Source organism: Pleurodeles waltl, chromosome 9 (genome assembly GCF_031143425.1).
Source record: "Pleurodeles waltl isolate 20211129_DDA chromosome 9, aPleWal1.hap1.20221129, whole genome shotgun sequence".
NCBI classification, from domain to species: domain Eukaryota; kingdom Metazoa; phylum Chordata; class Amphibia; order Caudata; family Salamandridae; genus Pleurodeles; species Pleurodeles waltl.
Window position 1 is genome coordinate 133,907,509 of NC_090448.1, and position 18,552 is coordinate 133,926,060.

At 43.9% G+C, this 18,552-nt stretch overlaps 1 protein-coding gene across 2 annotated transcripts in view; it reads right to left on the reverse strand.

Annotated features, from left to right (window-relative positions):
• Positions 1-18,552, reverse strand: part of FAM120A (family with sequence similarity 120 member A) — a 405,119-nt gene that overhangs the window by 23,350 nt on the left and 363,217 nt on the right. For both annotated transcript variants that reach the window (XM_069206413.1, XM_069206412.1), the window contains one exon: positions 8,385-8,520. In XM_069206413.1, the coding sequence (XP_069062514.1) occupies positions 8,385-8,520 (136 nt within the window). The remainder of the gene's footprint in view (positions 1-8,384; positions 8,521-18,552) is intronic.

The following is an 18,552-nucleotide window of genomic DNA, read 5'->3' on the forward strand; positions in this document are numbered from 1 at the left end:
CGTCCTCCTCTCCGTCGTTGCTCTCCTCTCTCTCCCTATTGGCGTCCGGAAGTCCCTTTACGTAGGGAACTCCCCGCCTCGTTGCCTCCGCGGCCCGGAACCCTTCCTGGGTTTCCGAGGCAACCGAAGGCCGCCACCCGTCCTTTGCCAGCGTTCCCACGGCAACGTGGGAACGCGTAAGAGACGTGTCGGAGAACTCCGACACGTCACTTCCTGGTGTAACGCGGCTCGGGAACGGGCTCGCCCGTTCACACACCCCTTCCCAAGATGGGTCCTGTTCGAGGACCGAAGAGGCGCAAGGGTAGCGAGACAAAAAGTCAGCAGGGCCTTGTTGTGACCCAGGAATGTGTCGAACCTGAAAGGAAAAAGGCTGCAGTTCAAGGAACCATCTCAAAATCCGTGAATTGGAATCTTTATGGGCAGCCATCCAGGTGAGGGGAGCGTGATCCGTATATAGAACAAAAGACCGGCCCAATAGATAATACTGTAAACTATCCACTGCCCATTTAATAGCCAGACATTCTCTTTCGATAATAGGATAATGTCGCTCTCGAGGGAATAACTTTCTGCTAAGAAATAGGATAGGGAGATCACGACCCTCCTCGTCCGGTTGGCTCAAAACTGCTCCTAAGCCTACATCGGAAGCATCTGTATACAGATGGAATGGTTTAGTAAAGTCTGGACATTGTAGTATTGGTTCTTTAGTGAGATAAGACTTTAGTTCCTCAAAACTGCTCTTCTGTAGCTCAGAAAAGGGTAGCAACTGGTTGGGGTGGGATTTAGACAAAAGATCCGTAAGGGGCGCAGCAAGAGTGGAATATCCAGGTATAAACCTGCGATAATATCCTACAAGACCCAGAAAAGAACGAAGGTCTTTCTTTGTTTTAGGTGTAGGGGCATTCTTTATGGCTTCTACTTTTTTCATTTGGGGCTGGAGGGTGCCGTGACTAATATTATACCCGAGGTACGATATGTCGGTGTTCCCTAGGACACATTTCTTGGGATTGGCAGTTAATCCTGCTGTGGCTAGGGTATGGAAAATATTTGCTAGATGTTTTAGATGTTCCTCCCATGACTCGCTAAAAATGACTACATCATCCAAATATGCTGCTGCGAATGTTTGGAAGGGCTTAAGTAACCTATCCATTAACCTTTGGAAGGTAGCTGGGGCTCCATGTAGGCCAAAAGGTAACACGGTGAAATGATAAAGCCCAGATTGGGTGGAAAAAGCAGTTTTTTCTTTATCCTCAGGAGCCAGAGGAATCTGCCAGTATCCTTCAGTCAAGTCGATTGTGGACATATATTTTGCTTTCCCTAATTTCTCAAGGACGTTGTCTACCCTAGGAATGGGATAGGAGTCAAACAGAGAGATTTCATTAAGTTTTCTAAAGTCTATGCAAAATCTTACCGCCCCATCGGGTTTTGGTACTAGGACTACCGGGGAGCACCAGGGACTATGGGAGTGCTCCACCACCCCAAGAGTTAACATTTTCTGGACCTCATCTTCTATGATGTGCTTTCTTGCCTCTGGAATACGATAAGGTCGTAAACTGACTATTTTACCCGGAGAAGTCCGTATGTGATGATAAATCAAAGAGGTTTTACCGGGGTTTTCTGAAAAGAACTGTTGGAAGTGATTCAATAGGGGAATTAACTGCTCTTTCTCAGCCCTGGTTAAAGACTCATTGATAGCGGGTATGTGATTATTCCCCGGCTGATGGTGAGGGTAACACTCAATGTGTGATTCCTTGCTTGAATATAGAAACTGTCCCATTTCTACGGCATTGTCTGAGTTCTCTGATGATTCCCATTTTTTCAAGAGATTTATATGGTAAATTTGTGTTTTTTTAGGGTTAGCCGATAACTCAATCAGGTAAGTAACGGGAGAGACTGCGCGGATCACTCGATAAGGACCTTGCCATCTGGCAAGTAATTTTTGATCCGATGTGGGACGCATGATGAGAACTTGATCTCCTGTCTGTAAGACTCTCAACTTACTTCCTTTGTCATAATAGTGTTTTTGTGTTAGTTGTGCCTGTTCCATATTTTCTCGTATCTCCTCCCACAGCCCTTGTAAATTGGATTTTAAGTTGTGAATGTATTCCAACAATGGTCTACCCCCCTCCTCAGCTTCTTCTTCCCACGTTTCTATGGCCATGTCTAGCAGGGAGCGGGGTTGTTGGCCGAATACTAATTCAAATGGGCTATGTCCTGTGGATGCCTGCTCATGAGTTCTGATAGCATATAATACTAATGGTAATTTTTTATCCCAGTCTCTCCCTGAATCAGTGACTACTTTCTTTAGTAAAGTTTTGATGGTCCGATTGTATCGTTCCACCAATCCATCTGTTTGTGGATGGTAGACGGATGTTCTTATTTGGGAAATACCTAAAGTCTTACAAACTTGCTTCATGAGATTACACATGAATGGGGTCTCTTGATCCGTGAGTATTTCGTGTGGAAATCCTATTCGGGTGAAAACAGTTATCATTGCTTGGGCCACGGATTTTGTGGTCATGCTGGTCAGGGGAATGGCCTCTGGGTATCGGGTGGCATAGTCAACGATCACTAATATGTATGCGTGCCCTTTAGATGACGGCACCAATGGTCCAATTAAATCCATTCCTACTCTACTAAATGGTATATCTATGATAGGAAGGGGTAAAAGGGGGGCTTTCCTGGGCTTCCCAGGGTCTGTCAGTTGACATCGGGGACACTGGGAACAGAACCTCCTGATATGTGCGAAAACCCCTGGCCAGTAAAATCGTCTGAGGAGATATTCTTCAGTTTTTTCTCTCCCAAAATGTCCGCCCCCTGGTTGACTGTGAGCTAGAGTTAGGACTTGATTTCTAAAATATTCGGTAACTATTAGCTGATGTTTATGATCCCCTTCCCTGGTATGGGTCACCCTATATAGTAGATTTCGTTTAACCAGAAAGTAAGGACCCACCTCCTCTGTTTCTTCAGCTTTTGCCGATTTCCATGCTTGAGCGAGTAAGGGATCTTCTCTTTGTTGTTGATGGAAACTTAGAGGGGCATCATGTATTTCAGCGATAAGTCTTTGAGTTTGCTCTGGCTTATTCTGAGATCTGAACTGACCTTTTATATCTCGTTTCTCTTTACGTGATAATTTCCTTCGTGGTAAAGGGCCTTCAATATTACTGTTTGAGAAAGGAGCTTCAAACCACCAATCCTGGTGGATTTTCGGTTTACGAACATAATCCAGAAGTTCTGGGAAATGTCTGTAGTCAGTACCAATAATACATTCCTCAATCAGTTGGGGCAGTATTCCCATTGGATGGAAGTCCTTGTAGTCTTCCCATTCTATGTTAACTCTTGTAACGGGGTATTGTTCCTTATCCCCGTGGATACAACAAATCATGACCCACTTACCGGATTCCCTATCGAGTGGGCTTATTAAATCCTCACGAACCACTGATTGACTACATCCTGAGTCAATTAGTGCACAGACAGAACGGCCATTTATTCTAAGAGTTTGTTTGAATTTAACGTCTCCCTGTCCTGTACAAAGTACACGTCTCCTCGTCACTCCTATTTCCATAGGTTCACCTCCCTCTAATTTCCGCGGACACATATGAGCTATGTGTCCCCATTCCCCACAATTATAGCACTGTGGTCCCTGTGACGGAGGACCTTCTGGTACTCAGCGAGAACCCGGGTCTTCCAGGGGAAATCTTGGTAAAGGTTTTGGATGGGTTACAACCGGTTTAAGGGGAGGTCGTGGTGGCATACCTCTCACATCTGTGGATCGGTGGTATGCACAGGCTAGATCAATGGCCATCTCAGTATCCACCTTTGGATGTTGTCGAATCCAATTTTTCGTTAACGTGGGTAAAGAGTCTAGATACTGTTCGAGGACAATAGTCTGTATAATCTCCTCTCTGCTATTCCCAATTGGACCCAGCCATTTCAAAGCCAGATCTCTCACGCGGAAGTAGAAAGTGCGAGGGTCCTCATTCGGTCCCCACTTTACTTTCCGGAATTTAACTCGATAATATTCGCTGTCGTGGCCTACTCGTTCTAGGATGCTGGTCTTAATGTCTTTATATGGTGTTGTTCCCCCGGGATTAGCAGCCTGATAAGCAGCTTGTAAGAGACCTGTAAGTAAGGGTGCCACATATTGTCCCCACCTATCCTCCGGCCATTGGGCTGAAGACGCAACCCTTTCAAAGTTCGTAAAAAATGATTCTGGGTCTTCTCCCTCCTGATATTTTTGCAATACGGAACTTGGTACATTGGGGTGCACTTTGCTAGCGGCGATTGTTTCCGTTAGTTTTTTCATCGCCGTCTCATGGACCAATTGATTGTTTGCTAATATTGTTGCTTGGCTCTTCAAGGCTGACTGCAGGGCTTCCCTGTCCTCTTTCGCCTCTCGTTGATGGGCTTCCCAAACTAACTGCAGATGGTGTTGGCCTTCTGCTAGTTGCTTAATCATATCTTCTAAGGATGGATTGTCACTCGTTGTATACCGTTCGGTTACCCGTGGGTTACTTTTTACAAGATCCCACTTCTGACACCACTGTAGTAGGTCGAACGGTATAAACCCACAAAGCGTAAGTATGATTTCAGAAAAAAGGTTTATTGAAGTTTTTATAGAAATGTCTCTAATTGTCTCTTGTTCCTTCTTTCCTTTATTGTCTGGTCTCTTCTTCTTCTAGGGGAGTGTTCTTCTTGTCTGGTGGCAGTCTCCAATGGGTGGTACCGTGTTGACAAAAAGAAAAACGCTAAGGTAAGTGGGGTATTTACATGTATTTTATGATTTATTAAAGTAAAGGGAAGGAGGGGAACTGGGGTGTCGATGGTGAGTGAAGTTAGGTGAATAAAGCCAAAATAGTGCACTTTTGTGACTCTTGTGCTCTTTCTGGTGCTCCTTACAGACCCTTCCAACTCCTTTCCTCCCCTTTGGTCTTCCTCCCCTTCCCCAGTGCCCTCTTATTTGTGACCCCCTCTTTTATGTTCCCACAAGGACCGTACCTTGTTAAGCCACAACCCTCCTGGGTCGTGGCTGGAGCTGGGGTGTTCCTTTGGGGTGCTGACCGGAATAATCCTCTCCTCCTCGTCTCTCTGTGGTCCCCTCGAGTCTCCTATTCCTTCGGGTCGCTTCCCCTGCTCGTTCTTCTCCTCCTTCTCCTCTTCGGTCTCCTCCAGTTCTCCCGTATCCTCCTGTCCTCCGTGGCTTTCCTTCTCCTCGTCCTCCTCTCCGTCGTTGCTCTCCTCTCTCTCCCTATTGGCGTCCGGAAGTCCCTTTACGTAGGGAACTCCCCGCCTCGTTGCCTCCGCGGCCCGGAACCCCTCCTGGGTTTCAGAGGCAACCGAAGGCCGCCACCCGTCCTTCGCCGGCGTTCCCACGGCAACGTGGGAACGCGGAAGAGACGTGTCGGAGAACTCCGACACGTCACTTCCTGGTGTAACGCGGCTCAGGAACGGGCTCGGCCGTTCACATGGGGATGTACCACTTTCTCATGTATTTGCAAACAAGCAACACACGTGATCATTTGTATAATGGACATACCTGGTACTTAAATGTCTCCCAGAATGAACAGCTACATATATGAATGTAGCTTGCCAGGGAGCTTTGATAAAGTAATGAGTAAACCAGATTGCCATCTTAATGTTTTGGTTTGATCTGGGATGCGTCTTTACCAAACTACTGCTGCCTCTTTATGTCAGTATAAGGCTTAGGTTAAATAACGTGCAGTTTGCCTGACAGCCCTCTAAAAAATAGCATAAGAAACAGATTGTGGGTACTGAATTTATACCTATCACCTAGTGGAGTCCAACATAGATCGCAGAGTCAATTCCATGCCAGTCCGAAAAAAAAAGAAGAAAACAAGATACATAAATAAATAAAAAAATACCTAGAGTAAATCTAAACTGACATCATTTTCTGAAAACATGGGTGAGATCCTGACCTCTGGGGTCTACTATGAACCTCACTGCTGTAGATGATTTGAAGGAGTTCCTTGTGCTTAAAACTTTATATCACTAAAGAATCTTTTTTTAAATACCGATCTGGAAGAAACTGGATTATTATTTGGGGTAGAGACTACCTACCTCAAGTAATAATCACAACCCTTGTCAGGGTAAACCCTCGTAGTTACTAACTAAATTAACTTAAGGTCAACCTCCTGTGAGCTATGACAGAGGAGACAGCTTAACTAATGTGTAAAGTATTTATGCAGTATGAAAACAGTAACAAGTCGAAATACAAGATAATACAAATTCCAAACCGAATTAGAAAATTAGAGTGAAATATAATGAACAAATTGACAAATATCCAATAAGGGGAATCAGAGACTGGGATTTATAAAGTTTTATGTAGAAACCACACTAAGACACACAAAGTGCCAATGACAGTCAATGGTCGCAGTAGATCAGGACCTAGTCACAATTTGAAGCCAACGGTGATGGAGTGCAGGTTTGATACATCAACTAGGGCTATCCCAGTCTAAGATTTTAACTTCCGATTTAACCCCTTATGTCGTAATCGACCACTGGAATACATTTCTAAAATGCCCAGGACCTCAAAGGAGGCACCTAAGAGGCTCATAGGGTGTCAGGTAGAGGCCAAAAGCAAGGAACTGTTGGTACTAGTCAGTTGCATGAAATGTCTCTTGTAGCTTGTTGTATCACTGAAGCTTGAAAAGGAAGTCCGCCTTATGGTCTCTGAAGTCAATTTCTTTGTCCTGGGTACTAGAGGGAACAGGTCTAATCTTTCAGTGCTCCTCTCAGGTCACACTGAAGCAGGCCCAGCTTCTTTTCTTCCCCAGGAACAGGAGTGTCCTGCAGTCAGTGCCTAGAGATGCCGTATTTATGCCTCACATAAGCTAGTTTCTGGGAATTACTCCTGGGCACATCCTAACCAATGGGGCAAAGGTTGCCAGGGCTAACCCTACCCACAGTGGGTATTTTCAAGATGGCAAATGTCTTTAGTCACACTAACAGTGAACTTGGGGTGTGTGTGTGTGTGTGGGCAGTGTACAATCGTAATCCTAGTGTATTACCACATCTAACACTAAAATCCAGTTTTAGGCAGCTGCTGTACCCACCATAAAACCCATAGACAGAAGTCTGGTATGTCAAAGCAGTGCTCATCATCAACCACACAGTAGATATGCCAGGATTGTCTTGCCATCATCTTCTCTGTCTTTCAAGGGCACTTCAAAGTGTTAAATGTAAACTCAGCAGACCTGTTTAGAAACAGATGGTAACAGCCCTCACCCTGCATACTTGGTGTAGTTCAGAGGAGTCATGTCTGCCCATTCAGGCAGTCTACAGTTTGCTCATGAGAAGCAACTAGGAACTTCAAGCAGATAAAAGGTAACTTCCTAAAAGTTTCTTTCCTTATTTTTTTTCCCCATTACAAATACGTCACCTTTCAATTTAATTTGTAAAGACTATAAAAAAAAAATAGTTGCTTATTTTTGTGGTGGTCCATTCTAGACCTAAAGTATTAGGATTTTTGATCTGTATTCTGGTTTGCTAAGTAGGACAACTAGACCTGTCACAGTGGAAACAAGCTTCTGGGAGCTAGTCACCGTAAGGACAGGTTAATATTACATTTCTAAATGTCCTACTTTTACTCATCACCCACCCTACCTTGTGGATTACAAGGCCTTTATGGGAGGGACATTATTAAAAAGGGAGGGTTAGATCTGTCAAAAGGGTTTATTTCGATAGGTAAAATTGCAGTTTTACACTGCCACCGTCAAGCTACAGGGAAAGCCTGAAGCCCTAGTTGCAGAACCATTATAGTGGATGGCACAATAGGTGCTTTAGTCCTTTAGTGGCACTCAACTTCCAGGTCCTAGGTACACCCTGAACCATACACTAGAAACTTACAGCAAGTTAAATATATTGATTAGGAGTATGCCAATAGGACTATGTTAAAGGGGGATCACAGGCACTTTACTAAAAGTTAGCAGGGGCCATCATACAATTTTCTGTTGTTTTTCCACTGTACAACGTAATGTTGCACACATTCTTGCTACTATTCTGTTAACTAGCCTTGAATTCATGCAATGTAGACCTTGGTGTTGTTTTCTAATGCTTATTTATGACCCAAAGGTATGCTGCAGCAAGTCTTCCAGTAACTTGGAGTAAAGGTTCCAACAGAATATGCATATAGTAGCTAATTTGATGTAGAATTGCGTTACTTCTATGTTTTATAACTTTTGACCAACCTAAAATAAATGCACTACAATGATGTTTTAAAACATAAAACAAAACACTCCATTTGTTAAATAAAAGCTTATTAAAAATGTGTAATTAAACTATGTGATGATAATATAAGACTGGAAATATTAGTTTCAATACAACTAAAGAATTGAGAATCAGAAGACAACTTTATGGAATGTATTTACCCTCTTGGTCCACCAACAGAAACCACTTGTATAGGAAAAGGTCCTCTCCCCCGTCCACGTCTTGTTCCAGCCCAATGGCCAACAACTGTGCCAGCTATTTCAAGTTTCCCTCCCTGAGAAGGAATAGGTTGGACACCTGCAATAAAAACATTTTTTTAACTGGTTAATTTAACATACTTAGAGGAGCGTCATATTTACAAAAAAAAAACAAACAAAAAAAACGATATAAAAGTATAGGTACGAAGTTTGTCACAAATATAACTATATACATCTAAGAGAAAGCCAATAATGGAAAGTACCGTTTCATATCTTTCTGCACTTTTACGTTTTAAGTTTAGACAGAAATTACTAGCTAGAAATCATTGCTGTACTCTAGGTTTCAGACCTAAACACTAGTAGTGCCCAGCACTGAGTGATAAACTCAAGACAAGGGGGACATGAGATGCTAACTGCAGGCCATAAGCCGTTCGCCGGTAGCAAGGCCAGAGCATTAAATACTTTGAGGTCTACAAATGTGATTTCAAAACACTGAGTAAAGGTAACACCTGTTTTCCAAGTGCGTAGAAACAGTAAAAAAAACATTTTATGAAAGGCAGGTAAAAAATATTACCCTTTATATTAACAAAAATAAAAAAGTAATACGATTAGAAATACATTAATATAAGGAGCAATATGGTTCTCTCATTGGAGAGGTTCTAATTAATGAGTGCTTTTGCAGGCTATGGTGACCAGCTTGAATTGGTCACATACCCTCACAATAGTCGAGGGCAACCGAAGTTTCTATCAATCCAAGAAGAAGCTATAAAAAAAAAAACAAAAAAAAACAGAGTACCCTGCTTCATATGACTCTTCTAGATTTGTGCTCTACATTTGCCTTCTTCTCATCCTCACAATAGTATTCCCCATTTGGCCTCCTCAAGCCAAGTCGTGGCTAATGTCACATGTGGTTGTGGCGCCGAGAGCTAGCTAGAGTAAACTGAGGTCTGAAGTATCCACAAACTGACAGGTGCGAATGTAAAACACAGTAATCGCTGGCACAAGCCTTAATCTGTTTCAGTTAAGGAACCGGTTTTAATGTCACCTCTACATGATGATAAACATTTATTTTACTGTAAGAATGATGTTCTTATGATGGAGCACAATCCCATTGCCAATTTCTTCTCGGCTACCTTGTTTTAGCCTGTCTGAGAGAATACACCTGGTTTCCCATCACAGCAGTTTCTACAAGGTACACCAGAACCCCCTGCACCTTGGACAGTGGCTCCTGCTATTCCAGATCTCTCTCAGAGCAAATACAACCGACCCAGTCTGAGTGGATGTATCTTTGAATTTGGGCTGTGACTGTCAGTGGCAACCTGCCCAACTACTCCGCTTTGGGAATATAAACTGGTGATGCCCAGAAGCTCACAAAACAGCATCTGGACTGACTGTACAAACCCCTTGGTCGAAGGTGCGCGGCAGTTTGTTGAACCGTGCTCCTCACTTCATCCTGGCTTTGACAAAGCCTGTGGCATTTCCGAAGCTTTGCTTCCCTGACCAGCTGGTGATCTTGCACCACCTGGGAGAACCTAATCAGCCCAAGGAATCTTGCATCAGTGTACAGAGCCTGTGCCTATTTTACCCTCAACACAAGATGAATGAGGGCTTCTGAAATTCAACCTCAATGACTTAAGATGTCCTTGATCATTTAGTGAGCACTGTGTAACCCGCAACAGCGACGGCTGCCAGAGTTCACTGCAACAAATATTAGTGATTCAGTAGTGAATAAACCTGGCAAGCACTCTCTCCACACTAAGCTATTTTATTGCTGCTCACATATTCCTGCCAAGCTTGGCAGTTCAGCACATAGTTGGCGAGCCAGATCCAAAGACTGAAGAGCAGATGTGACCACCAATGCAACCACCAGTCATTGTCTGTTGTCCCCACGACACCCCAAGGTTGGCGTATTTCCCTGGTCTCTGCAATTTCGACACACAGAGTTACATACACTATTTTCACCCCAAGCGGGTAATGGCAACATTACTTGCCACTGTGTTTTGCTTTTAGGTAGTTGTGGAATTTCGCAGTAAAATTGCTTTTTTGCCGGACAATGGCAATCTTTCATCTTAAATGTAGTACATATTCCAGGTCTTACGAGGATACCAGTTTTCACATGGTTTGTTGTCTGTACTGCACTGTGCCGGTCTTACCTATTCATGTGTATTCTAAAATGTTTAGCTGGAGGCAGAAGTAAAGGGGTGGGGGGGATGAGAGGGACTGTCCAGCACATGCCCTCCATTGATAGATGTTGTGTAAAATAGGTGTGAACCCAACTGAATATGATTCTCTCAGTAGACCATCCATGTCACTAAATAGATCCTTTTTAGGCAGCATGGACCCTCACCCATCATAGTGGCATTCTTCATCAACGGGGTGTGCTCTTTGTTGGGTGGCAGCGCAATACCAATGGGCACGTAAGGGGAAGGAGGGGATTCTGAAGGGGAACTGGCTATGGGGGTAGGAGGGACTTTGCTGCAGATCCTTTTCTTACCTATGGTTGGTCGAGCCCCTGGTGTTTGCCCTTGTTTTACATGTCGGTCAGCGAATGGCAGACTGGGACATAAAGTAAAATTAACTGAGTACCTCCATTAATTTTTGATGGTTATCCATGTTAAGGGTAACAATACAGGAATGAACTCATAGGTTATCAATGATTCCGGAGTCAACATGTTTCTTGTGCATAAAGCCCAGGGGGGGTCAGCAGGCAATATAGGGAACCTTTTTCAACCCCAATCTACTATGCAGGCCGCCAAGTGTATGGGAAATAGGTGCCTGCAAATAAAATGTGAAACCAATGGGCGGAGTTACTTAGTGTAATATGTAGCTCCCTATTAGGGGGTTGTATCTCCTTGTGCATGAGTTCCGTAGTGTACTGGGTCAGGCCCTTTGGGTACGTACATTCGGGACTGTGGATTTGAGTTGGCACAATGCAGAGACTATACTGAGCAAAGTGCTACCTAGGACATCTCCTATCCATGTATAGAAAAATAGGGTATGCCAATCTACAGTAATGGATTCATACACAAGGAGATACAAACACCTAACAGGCAGCTACAAACTACACTAAGTAACTCAACCCATTGGATTCACGTTTTATTGGGGAAGACACCCGTTCACTATAGAGAAAATAATATCTTAAAAGGACTGAATATAGTCCAAAGACTATGGCAACAAAGAGTAAATCCTACAGTTATTCTGACGAGCCTATCACAGAAAGACAACTGTGAAGGTGAGCAACTGAAGGGGAACATCGCCATTCTAGTTGATGACTGAAAAGTGATAGCAGTGAAATTCACAGCCTCATATTGGACGATAGCCTGGTTGTAACTGCAACGTAATTTTATACTAACAAATCAGTGAGGGGAATGAGACAATGTAAATTTTCCCTGCCCCGTCATACTCTTTCTTCTAAACTACTTTTATCGAAAATTGAACTGTAAAGGGAGGAGTCCCTCGGTCTCGTGACTCGAAAAGACTTCTTCGAAGAAAAACAACTTGTAACACTCCGAGCCCAACACTAGATGGCTGGATAATGCACAGCATGTGTATCTGCAGCTACACATGCCATCAAACATATATATATATATATATATATATATATATATATATATATATATATATATATATATATATATATATATATATATATATATATATCAAATACACTTCCTTAAATAAACATTAAGGCTCCAGCACTCCACGAAGGTTAGAAAGGTTTATTGTAACCGAGCAGGAACGCGTTTCGGCGTGACCGCCTTCTTCAACCTGCGGGCCGCCATTTTGGCCCCCTTTAAATATCCTTAGTAGTAACATTGATTTAAAGCAATACACTCCCTTTGAAAATTAAATAACCACTACATTATACTCCATTTGAGAAAAAATTTGTGAATTATATGCAAAAATATATAAACCTAGTGCCCCAATATGCTAATAAACATGACAAAATGAACAAGTACACACATAAAGATATCAAAGAAACAATAATGAAACTTTACACATCTTAGTAAATATTAATGAATGAAATAAGATATTTGTCTCTGGGAAACTGCTGTGTGTATTCATCTGAAGAAAATATGTATGAGAAATCCACCAGGTCCAATCACATTGATATTAATATTAAGTAGGGCATTGTTTGTAGGGACAATTATTAAAATGAAAAAGATTCCCATATACTCATTCACCATCTCAAAAAATAGTTAACACGTTATAATAAACTTATTCATATCATTAATGAAAAGTAATCCATAATTTAACAATGCTAACCTAAATGTATGTATAACTCTTCACTCGAGTTAAGCCCCACTGGTTCTCTTGAATCGAATGCCAATATATATCTAGACTCTAATCTCCTCAGCTGTTTTTCCCTGTCTCCTCCACGGATATCCTTCCTGATTCCATCTATTACACTATATTTAACTTCTTCCATGCGATCTCCATGAAGTTCATGGATGTGTCGGGCAACCGGGTAAGACTCATCTCTATTAACTATGGCCCTTAAATGTTGTAAAATTCTTTTGTGCACTTGGAGTTTGGTGCTACCTACATATAGCTTGGGGCAACTACATTTTAAAATATAAACTACATGGTCACTTTTGCAGTCGTATCTGCCTTTGATGGTATGTGTAGTTCTGTCGGTTAATTGAATAGTTTTGATGTTTTCCCCATTTTTACATGCCTTACACTTGGTGCATTTGAAAAATCCATCTGGTGCCTTTAACCAACTCTTAATCGATGGTTTCTCTTCTCTATATATAAAATCTAAAGTAATTTTCTGTGCACTGGGGAATGGTGCAGTTCAATAAGAAAATATAGAGGGTGTTGGGGGCTTAGCTTATTGTTTTGAAGGGTCAGATTTGTGAATAAATGGGAAGATTATATATATATATTTTGATTTACATGAAAACACGAGACGACCTTTGGCAAAAATTTGGGGTTCGTTCTTAGTACAACTTTATGCTTGTGTACCTGGAAGAACGGTTCTTTAATAGTGAAGGCTTGTATTTCGCTTACTCTTCGTAAAGATGTAATTGCGACTAGGAAGGCAACCTTCCATGTTATGAATTGCATTTTACATGAATGCATAGGTTCAAATGGTGGGCCCATAAATTGTGTAAGCACTATGTTTAAATTCCAAGAGGGAACTGGAGGTGTCCTGGGCAGAATGATGCGTTTTAAACCTTCCATGAAAGCTTTAATAACAGGAACTCTAAATAAGGAGCTGTGCTGTATATTTGGTAAATATGCTGAAATTGCAGTAAGATGTATTTTTATGGAAGAGAATGCTAAATTAGATTTTTGTAAATGAAGTAAATAGCATACAATATCTTGTATTGATGCTGTAACAGGGCCAATGTGTTTAGATTGACAGTAATATACAAATCTTTTCCATTTGTTAGCATAGCACTGTCTAGTAGTGGGTTTTCGTGCCTGCTTAATAACATCCATACATTCTGATGGAAGTTGTAAATATCCAAATTCTATGACCTCAGGAGCCAAATCGCTAGATTGAGTGTTTTGGGATTTGGGTGCCTGATTTGTGTCAAAAGTTCTGGTCGGTCTGGGAGTTTGGAGTGTGGTACTACTGACAGGTCTAACAATGTTGTGTACCACGGTTGGCGGGCCCACGTTGGTGCTATGAGTATCATTTTGAGTGAGTTTTAACATAACTTGTTGACTAGAAACAGAATGAGTGGGAGTGGGGAAAAAGCATAATCAAATATCCCTGACCAATTGATCCATAGAGCATTGCCCTTGGACAGAGGATGTGGGTGTCTGGATGCAAAGTTTTGGCATTTTGCGTTTACGCTTGTGGGGATCAGATCTATGTTTGGTGTTACCCATTGTTGAAAATATTTTTGAAGTACTTGAGGGTGAATCTCCCATTCATGTGTTTGTTGGTGATTTCTGCTGAGAATATCTGCCAATTGGTTGTGTATCCCTGGAATGTATTGTGCTAACAGGTGAATTTGGTTGTGGATTGACGATTTCCAAATTTTTTGGGCTAGAAGGGAGAGTTGGGACGAATGTGTCCCTCCTTGTTTGTTTAGGTAATACATAGTTGTCATGTTGTCTGTTTTGATAAGGACATTCTTCTGTGTGAAAAGAGGCTGAAAAGCTTTGAGTGCTAGGAAGAACGCGAACAACTCTAAGCGATTTATGTGTAGCTGTTTGTGTTTGGCATCCCATTGTCCTTGAATGTTGTGATTGTTGAGGTGAGCTCCCCAACCAATCACTGATGCATCTGTTGAAATTATGGTCTGAGGCACAGGGTCCTGAAATCGCCACCCTTTGTTTAAATTTGTGGAATTCCACCACTGAAGGGACATGCATGTTTGGCGGTCTATCAACACTAGATCGTGAAGTTGACTGTGTGCCTGTGACCATTGTTGTGCAAGGCTCTGTTGTAGGGGCCGCATGTTAAGTCTCGCGTGTGGAACAATTGCAATACATGATGCCATCATTCCTAAAGTCTTCATGACAAATCTGAAGGTGTACCTTTGATTTTTTTCTATCTGTGTGACTATATTTTGAAATGCTTGCATTCTTTGCGTATTTGGACATGCTAGCGCTTTTTGAGTATTTAGTATTGCACCCAAATACTGTTGTATTTGTGCCGGTTGTAGATGCAACTTTTGGTAATTTATTGAGAACACTAGCGTGTGCAAGGTTTGTATTACGTAATCCGTATGGTTTTGACACTGCGTATGACTGACTGATTTTATTAGCCAATCATCTAGATATGGAAAGACATGTATATGTTGTCTTCTTAGGTAGGCTGCAACTACCGCTAGGCACTTTGTGAATACTCTTGAAACAGTTTTTATTCCAAAGGGTAACACTTTGAACTGATAGTGCTTTCCTTGAATGACAAATCTGAGAGATTTTCTGTGCGCAGGGTGGATGGGTATGGAAAATGTCACTTACCCAGTGTACATCTGTTCGTGGCATGAGACTCTGCAGATTCACATGCTGTGCATATCCCGCCATCTAGTGTTGGGCTCGGAGTGTTACAAGTTGTTTTTCTTTGAAGAAGTCTTTGAGTCACGAGATCAAGGGACTCCTCCCCTTTCGGCTCCATTGCGCATGGGCGTCGACTCCATCTTAGATTGTTTTCCCCGCAGAGGGTGAGGTAGGAGTTGTGTATATAGTAATAGTGCCCATGCAATGGAGTAAGTATGTATGTACATAATGTGATTAAAAGTGTTATATTTACAAGTTTACAAATGTACAAGTTTATTTTTACAACTTATAACAGCTACAGGCTCCCGGGGAGGTGGGAGGGCGCATGTGAATCTGCAGCGTCTCATGCCACGAACAGATGTACACTGGGTGTAAAGAAATGGCTCCCTGTTGCAGTTACCCCCCACTTTTTGCCTGATACTGATGCTGACTTGACTGAGAAGTGTGCTGGGACCCTGCTAACCAGGCCCCAGCATCATTGTTCTTTCACCTAAAATGTACCATTGTCTACACAATTGGCACAACCCTGGCATCCAGGTAAGTCCCTTGTAACTGGTACCCCTGGTACCAAGGGCCCTGATGCCAGGGAAGGTCTCTAAGGGCTGCAGCATGTCTTATGCTACCCTAGGGACCCCTCACTCAGCACAGACACACTGCTTGCCAGCTTGTGTGTGCTGGTGGGGAGAAAATGACTAAGTCAACACGGCACTCCCCTCAGGGTGCCATGCCAACCTCACACTGCCTGTGGCATAGGTAAGTGTAAGGAAATGCCTCCTTGGCATGGTTACCCCCTGACTTTTTGCCTTTGCTGATGCTATGTTTTGAATTGAAAGTGTGCTGAGGCCTGCTAACCAGGCCCCAGCACCAGTGTTCTTTCCCTAACCTGTACTTTTGATTCCACAATTGGCACACCCTGGCATCCAGATAAGTCCCTTGTAACTGGTACCTCTGGTACCAAGGGCCCTGATGCCAGGGAAGGTCTCTAAGGGCTGCAGCATGTATTATGCCACCCTAGAGACCCCTCACCCAGCACAGACACACTGCTTACCAGCTTGTGTGTGCTAGTGAGAACAAAATGAGTAAGTCGACATGGCACTCCCCTCAGGGTGCCATGCCAGCCTCTCACTGCCTATGCAGTATAGGTAAGACACCCCTCTAGCAGGCCTTACAGCCCTAAGGCAGGGTGCACTATACCATAGGTGAGGGTACCAGTGCATGAGCACTGTGCCCCTACAGTGTCTAAGCAAAACCTTAGACATTGTAAGTGCAGGGTAGCCATAAGAGTATATGGTCTGGGAGTCTGTTTTACACGAACTCCACAGCACCATAATGGCTACACTGAAAACTGGGAAGTTTGGTATCAAACTTCTCAGCACAATAAATGCACACTGATGCCAGTGTACATTTTATTGTAAAATACACCACAGAGGGCACCTTAGAGGTGCCCCCTGAAACTTAACCGACTATCTGTGTAGGCTGACTGGTCCCAGCAGCCTGCCACACTAGAGACATGTTGCTGGCCCCATGGGGAGAGTGCCTTTGTCACTCTGAGGCCAGTAACAAAGCCTGCACTGGGTGGAGATGCTAACACCTCCCCCAGGCAGGAGCTGTAACACCTGGCGGTGAGCCTCAAAGGCTCACCCCTTTGTCACAGCACCGCAGGACACTCCAGCTAGTGGAGTTGCCCGCCCCCTCCGGCCCCGGCCCCCACTTTTGGCGGCAAGGCCGGAGGAAATAATGAGAATAACAAGGAGGAGTCACTGGCCAGTCAGGACAGCCCCTAAGGTGTCCTGAGCTGAGGTGACTAACTTTTAGAAATCCTCCATCTTGCAGATGGAGGATTCCCCCAATAGGATTAGGGATGTGACCCCCTCCCCTTGGGAGGAGGCACAAAGAGGGTGTACTCACCCTCAGGGCTAGTAGCCATTGGCTACTAACCCCCCAGACCTAAACACGCCCTTAAATTTAGTATTTAAGGGCTCTCCCTGAACCTAGAAATTAGATTCCTGCAACAACAAGAAGAAGGACTGCCTAGCTGAAAACCCCTGCAGAGGAAGACCAGAAGACAACAACTGCCTTGGCTCCAGAAACTCACCGGCCTGTCTCCTGCCTTCCAAAGAACTCTGCTCCAGCGACGCCTTCCAAAGGGACCAGCGACCTCTGAATCCTCTGAGGACTGCCCTGCTTCGACGACGACAAGAAACTCCCGAGGACAGCGGACCTGCTCCAAAAAGACTGCAACTTTATCCAAAGGAGCAGCTTTAAAGAACCCTGCAATCTCCCCGCAAGAAGCGTGAGACTTGCAACACTGCACCCGGCGACCCCGACTCGGCTGGTGGAGAACCAACACCTCAGGGAGGACCCCCGGACTACTCTACGACTGTGAGTACCAAAACCTGTCCCCCCTGACCCCCCACAGCGCCGCCTGCAGAGGGAATCCCGAGGCTTCCCCTGACCGCGACTCTCTGAAACCTAAGTCCTGACGCCTGGAAAAGACCCTGCACCCGCAGCCCCCAAGACCTGAAGGACCGGACTTTCACTGCAGAAGTGACCCCCAGGAGTCCCTCTCCCTTGCCCAAGTGGAGGTTTCCCCGAGGAAGCCCCCCCTTGCCTGCCTGCAGCGCTGAAGAGATCCCTTGATCTCTCATTGACTTCCATTGCGAACCCGACGCTTGTTCTAACACTGCACCCGGCCGCCCCCGCGCCGCTGAGGGTGACATTTCTGTGTGGGCTTGTGTCCCCCCCGGTGCCCTACAAAACCCCCCTGGTCTGCCCTCCGAAGACACGGGTACTTACCTGCTGGCAGACTGGAACCGGGGCACCCCCTTCTCTCCATTGAAGCCTATGCGTTTTGGGCACCACTTTGAACTCTGCACCTGACCGGCCCTGAGCTGCTGGTGTGGTAACTTTGGGGTTGCTCTGAACCCCCAACGGTGGGCTACCTTGGACCAAGAACTGAACCCTGTAAGTGTCGTACTTACCTGGTAAAACTAACAAAAACTTACCTCCCCCAGGAACTGTGAAAATTGCACGGTGTCCACTTTTAAAATAGCTATTTGTGAATAACTTGAAAAGTATACATGCAATTGAAGTGATTCAAAGTTCCTAATGTACTTACCTGCAATACCTTTCAAACAAGATATTACATGTTAAATTTGAACCTGTGGTT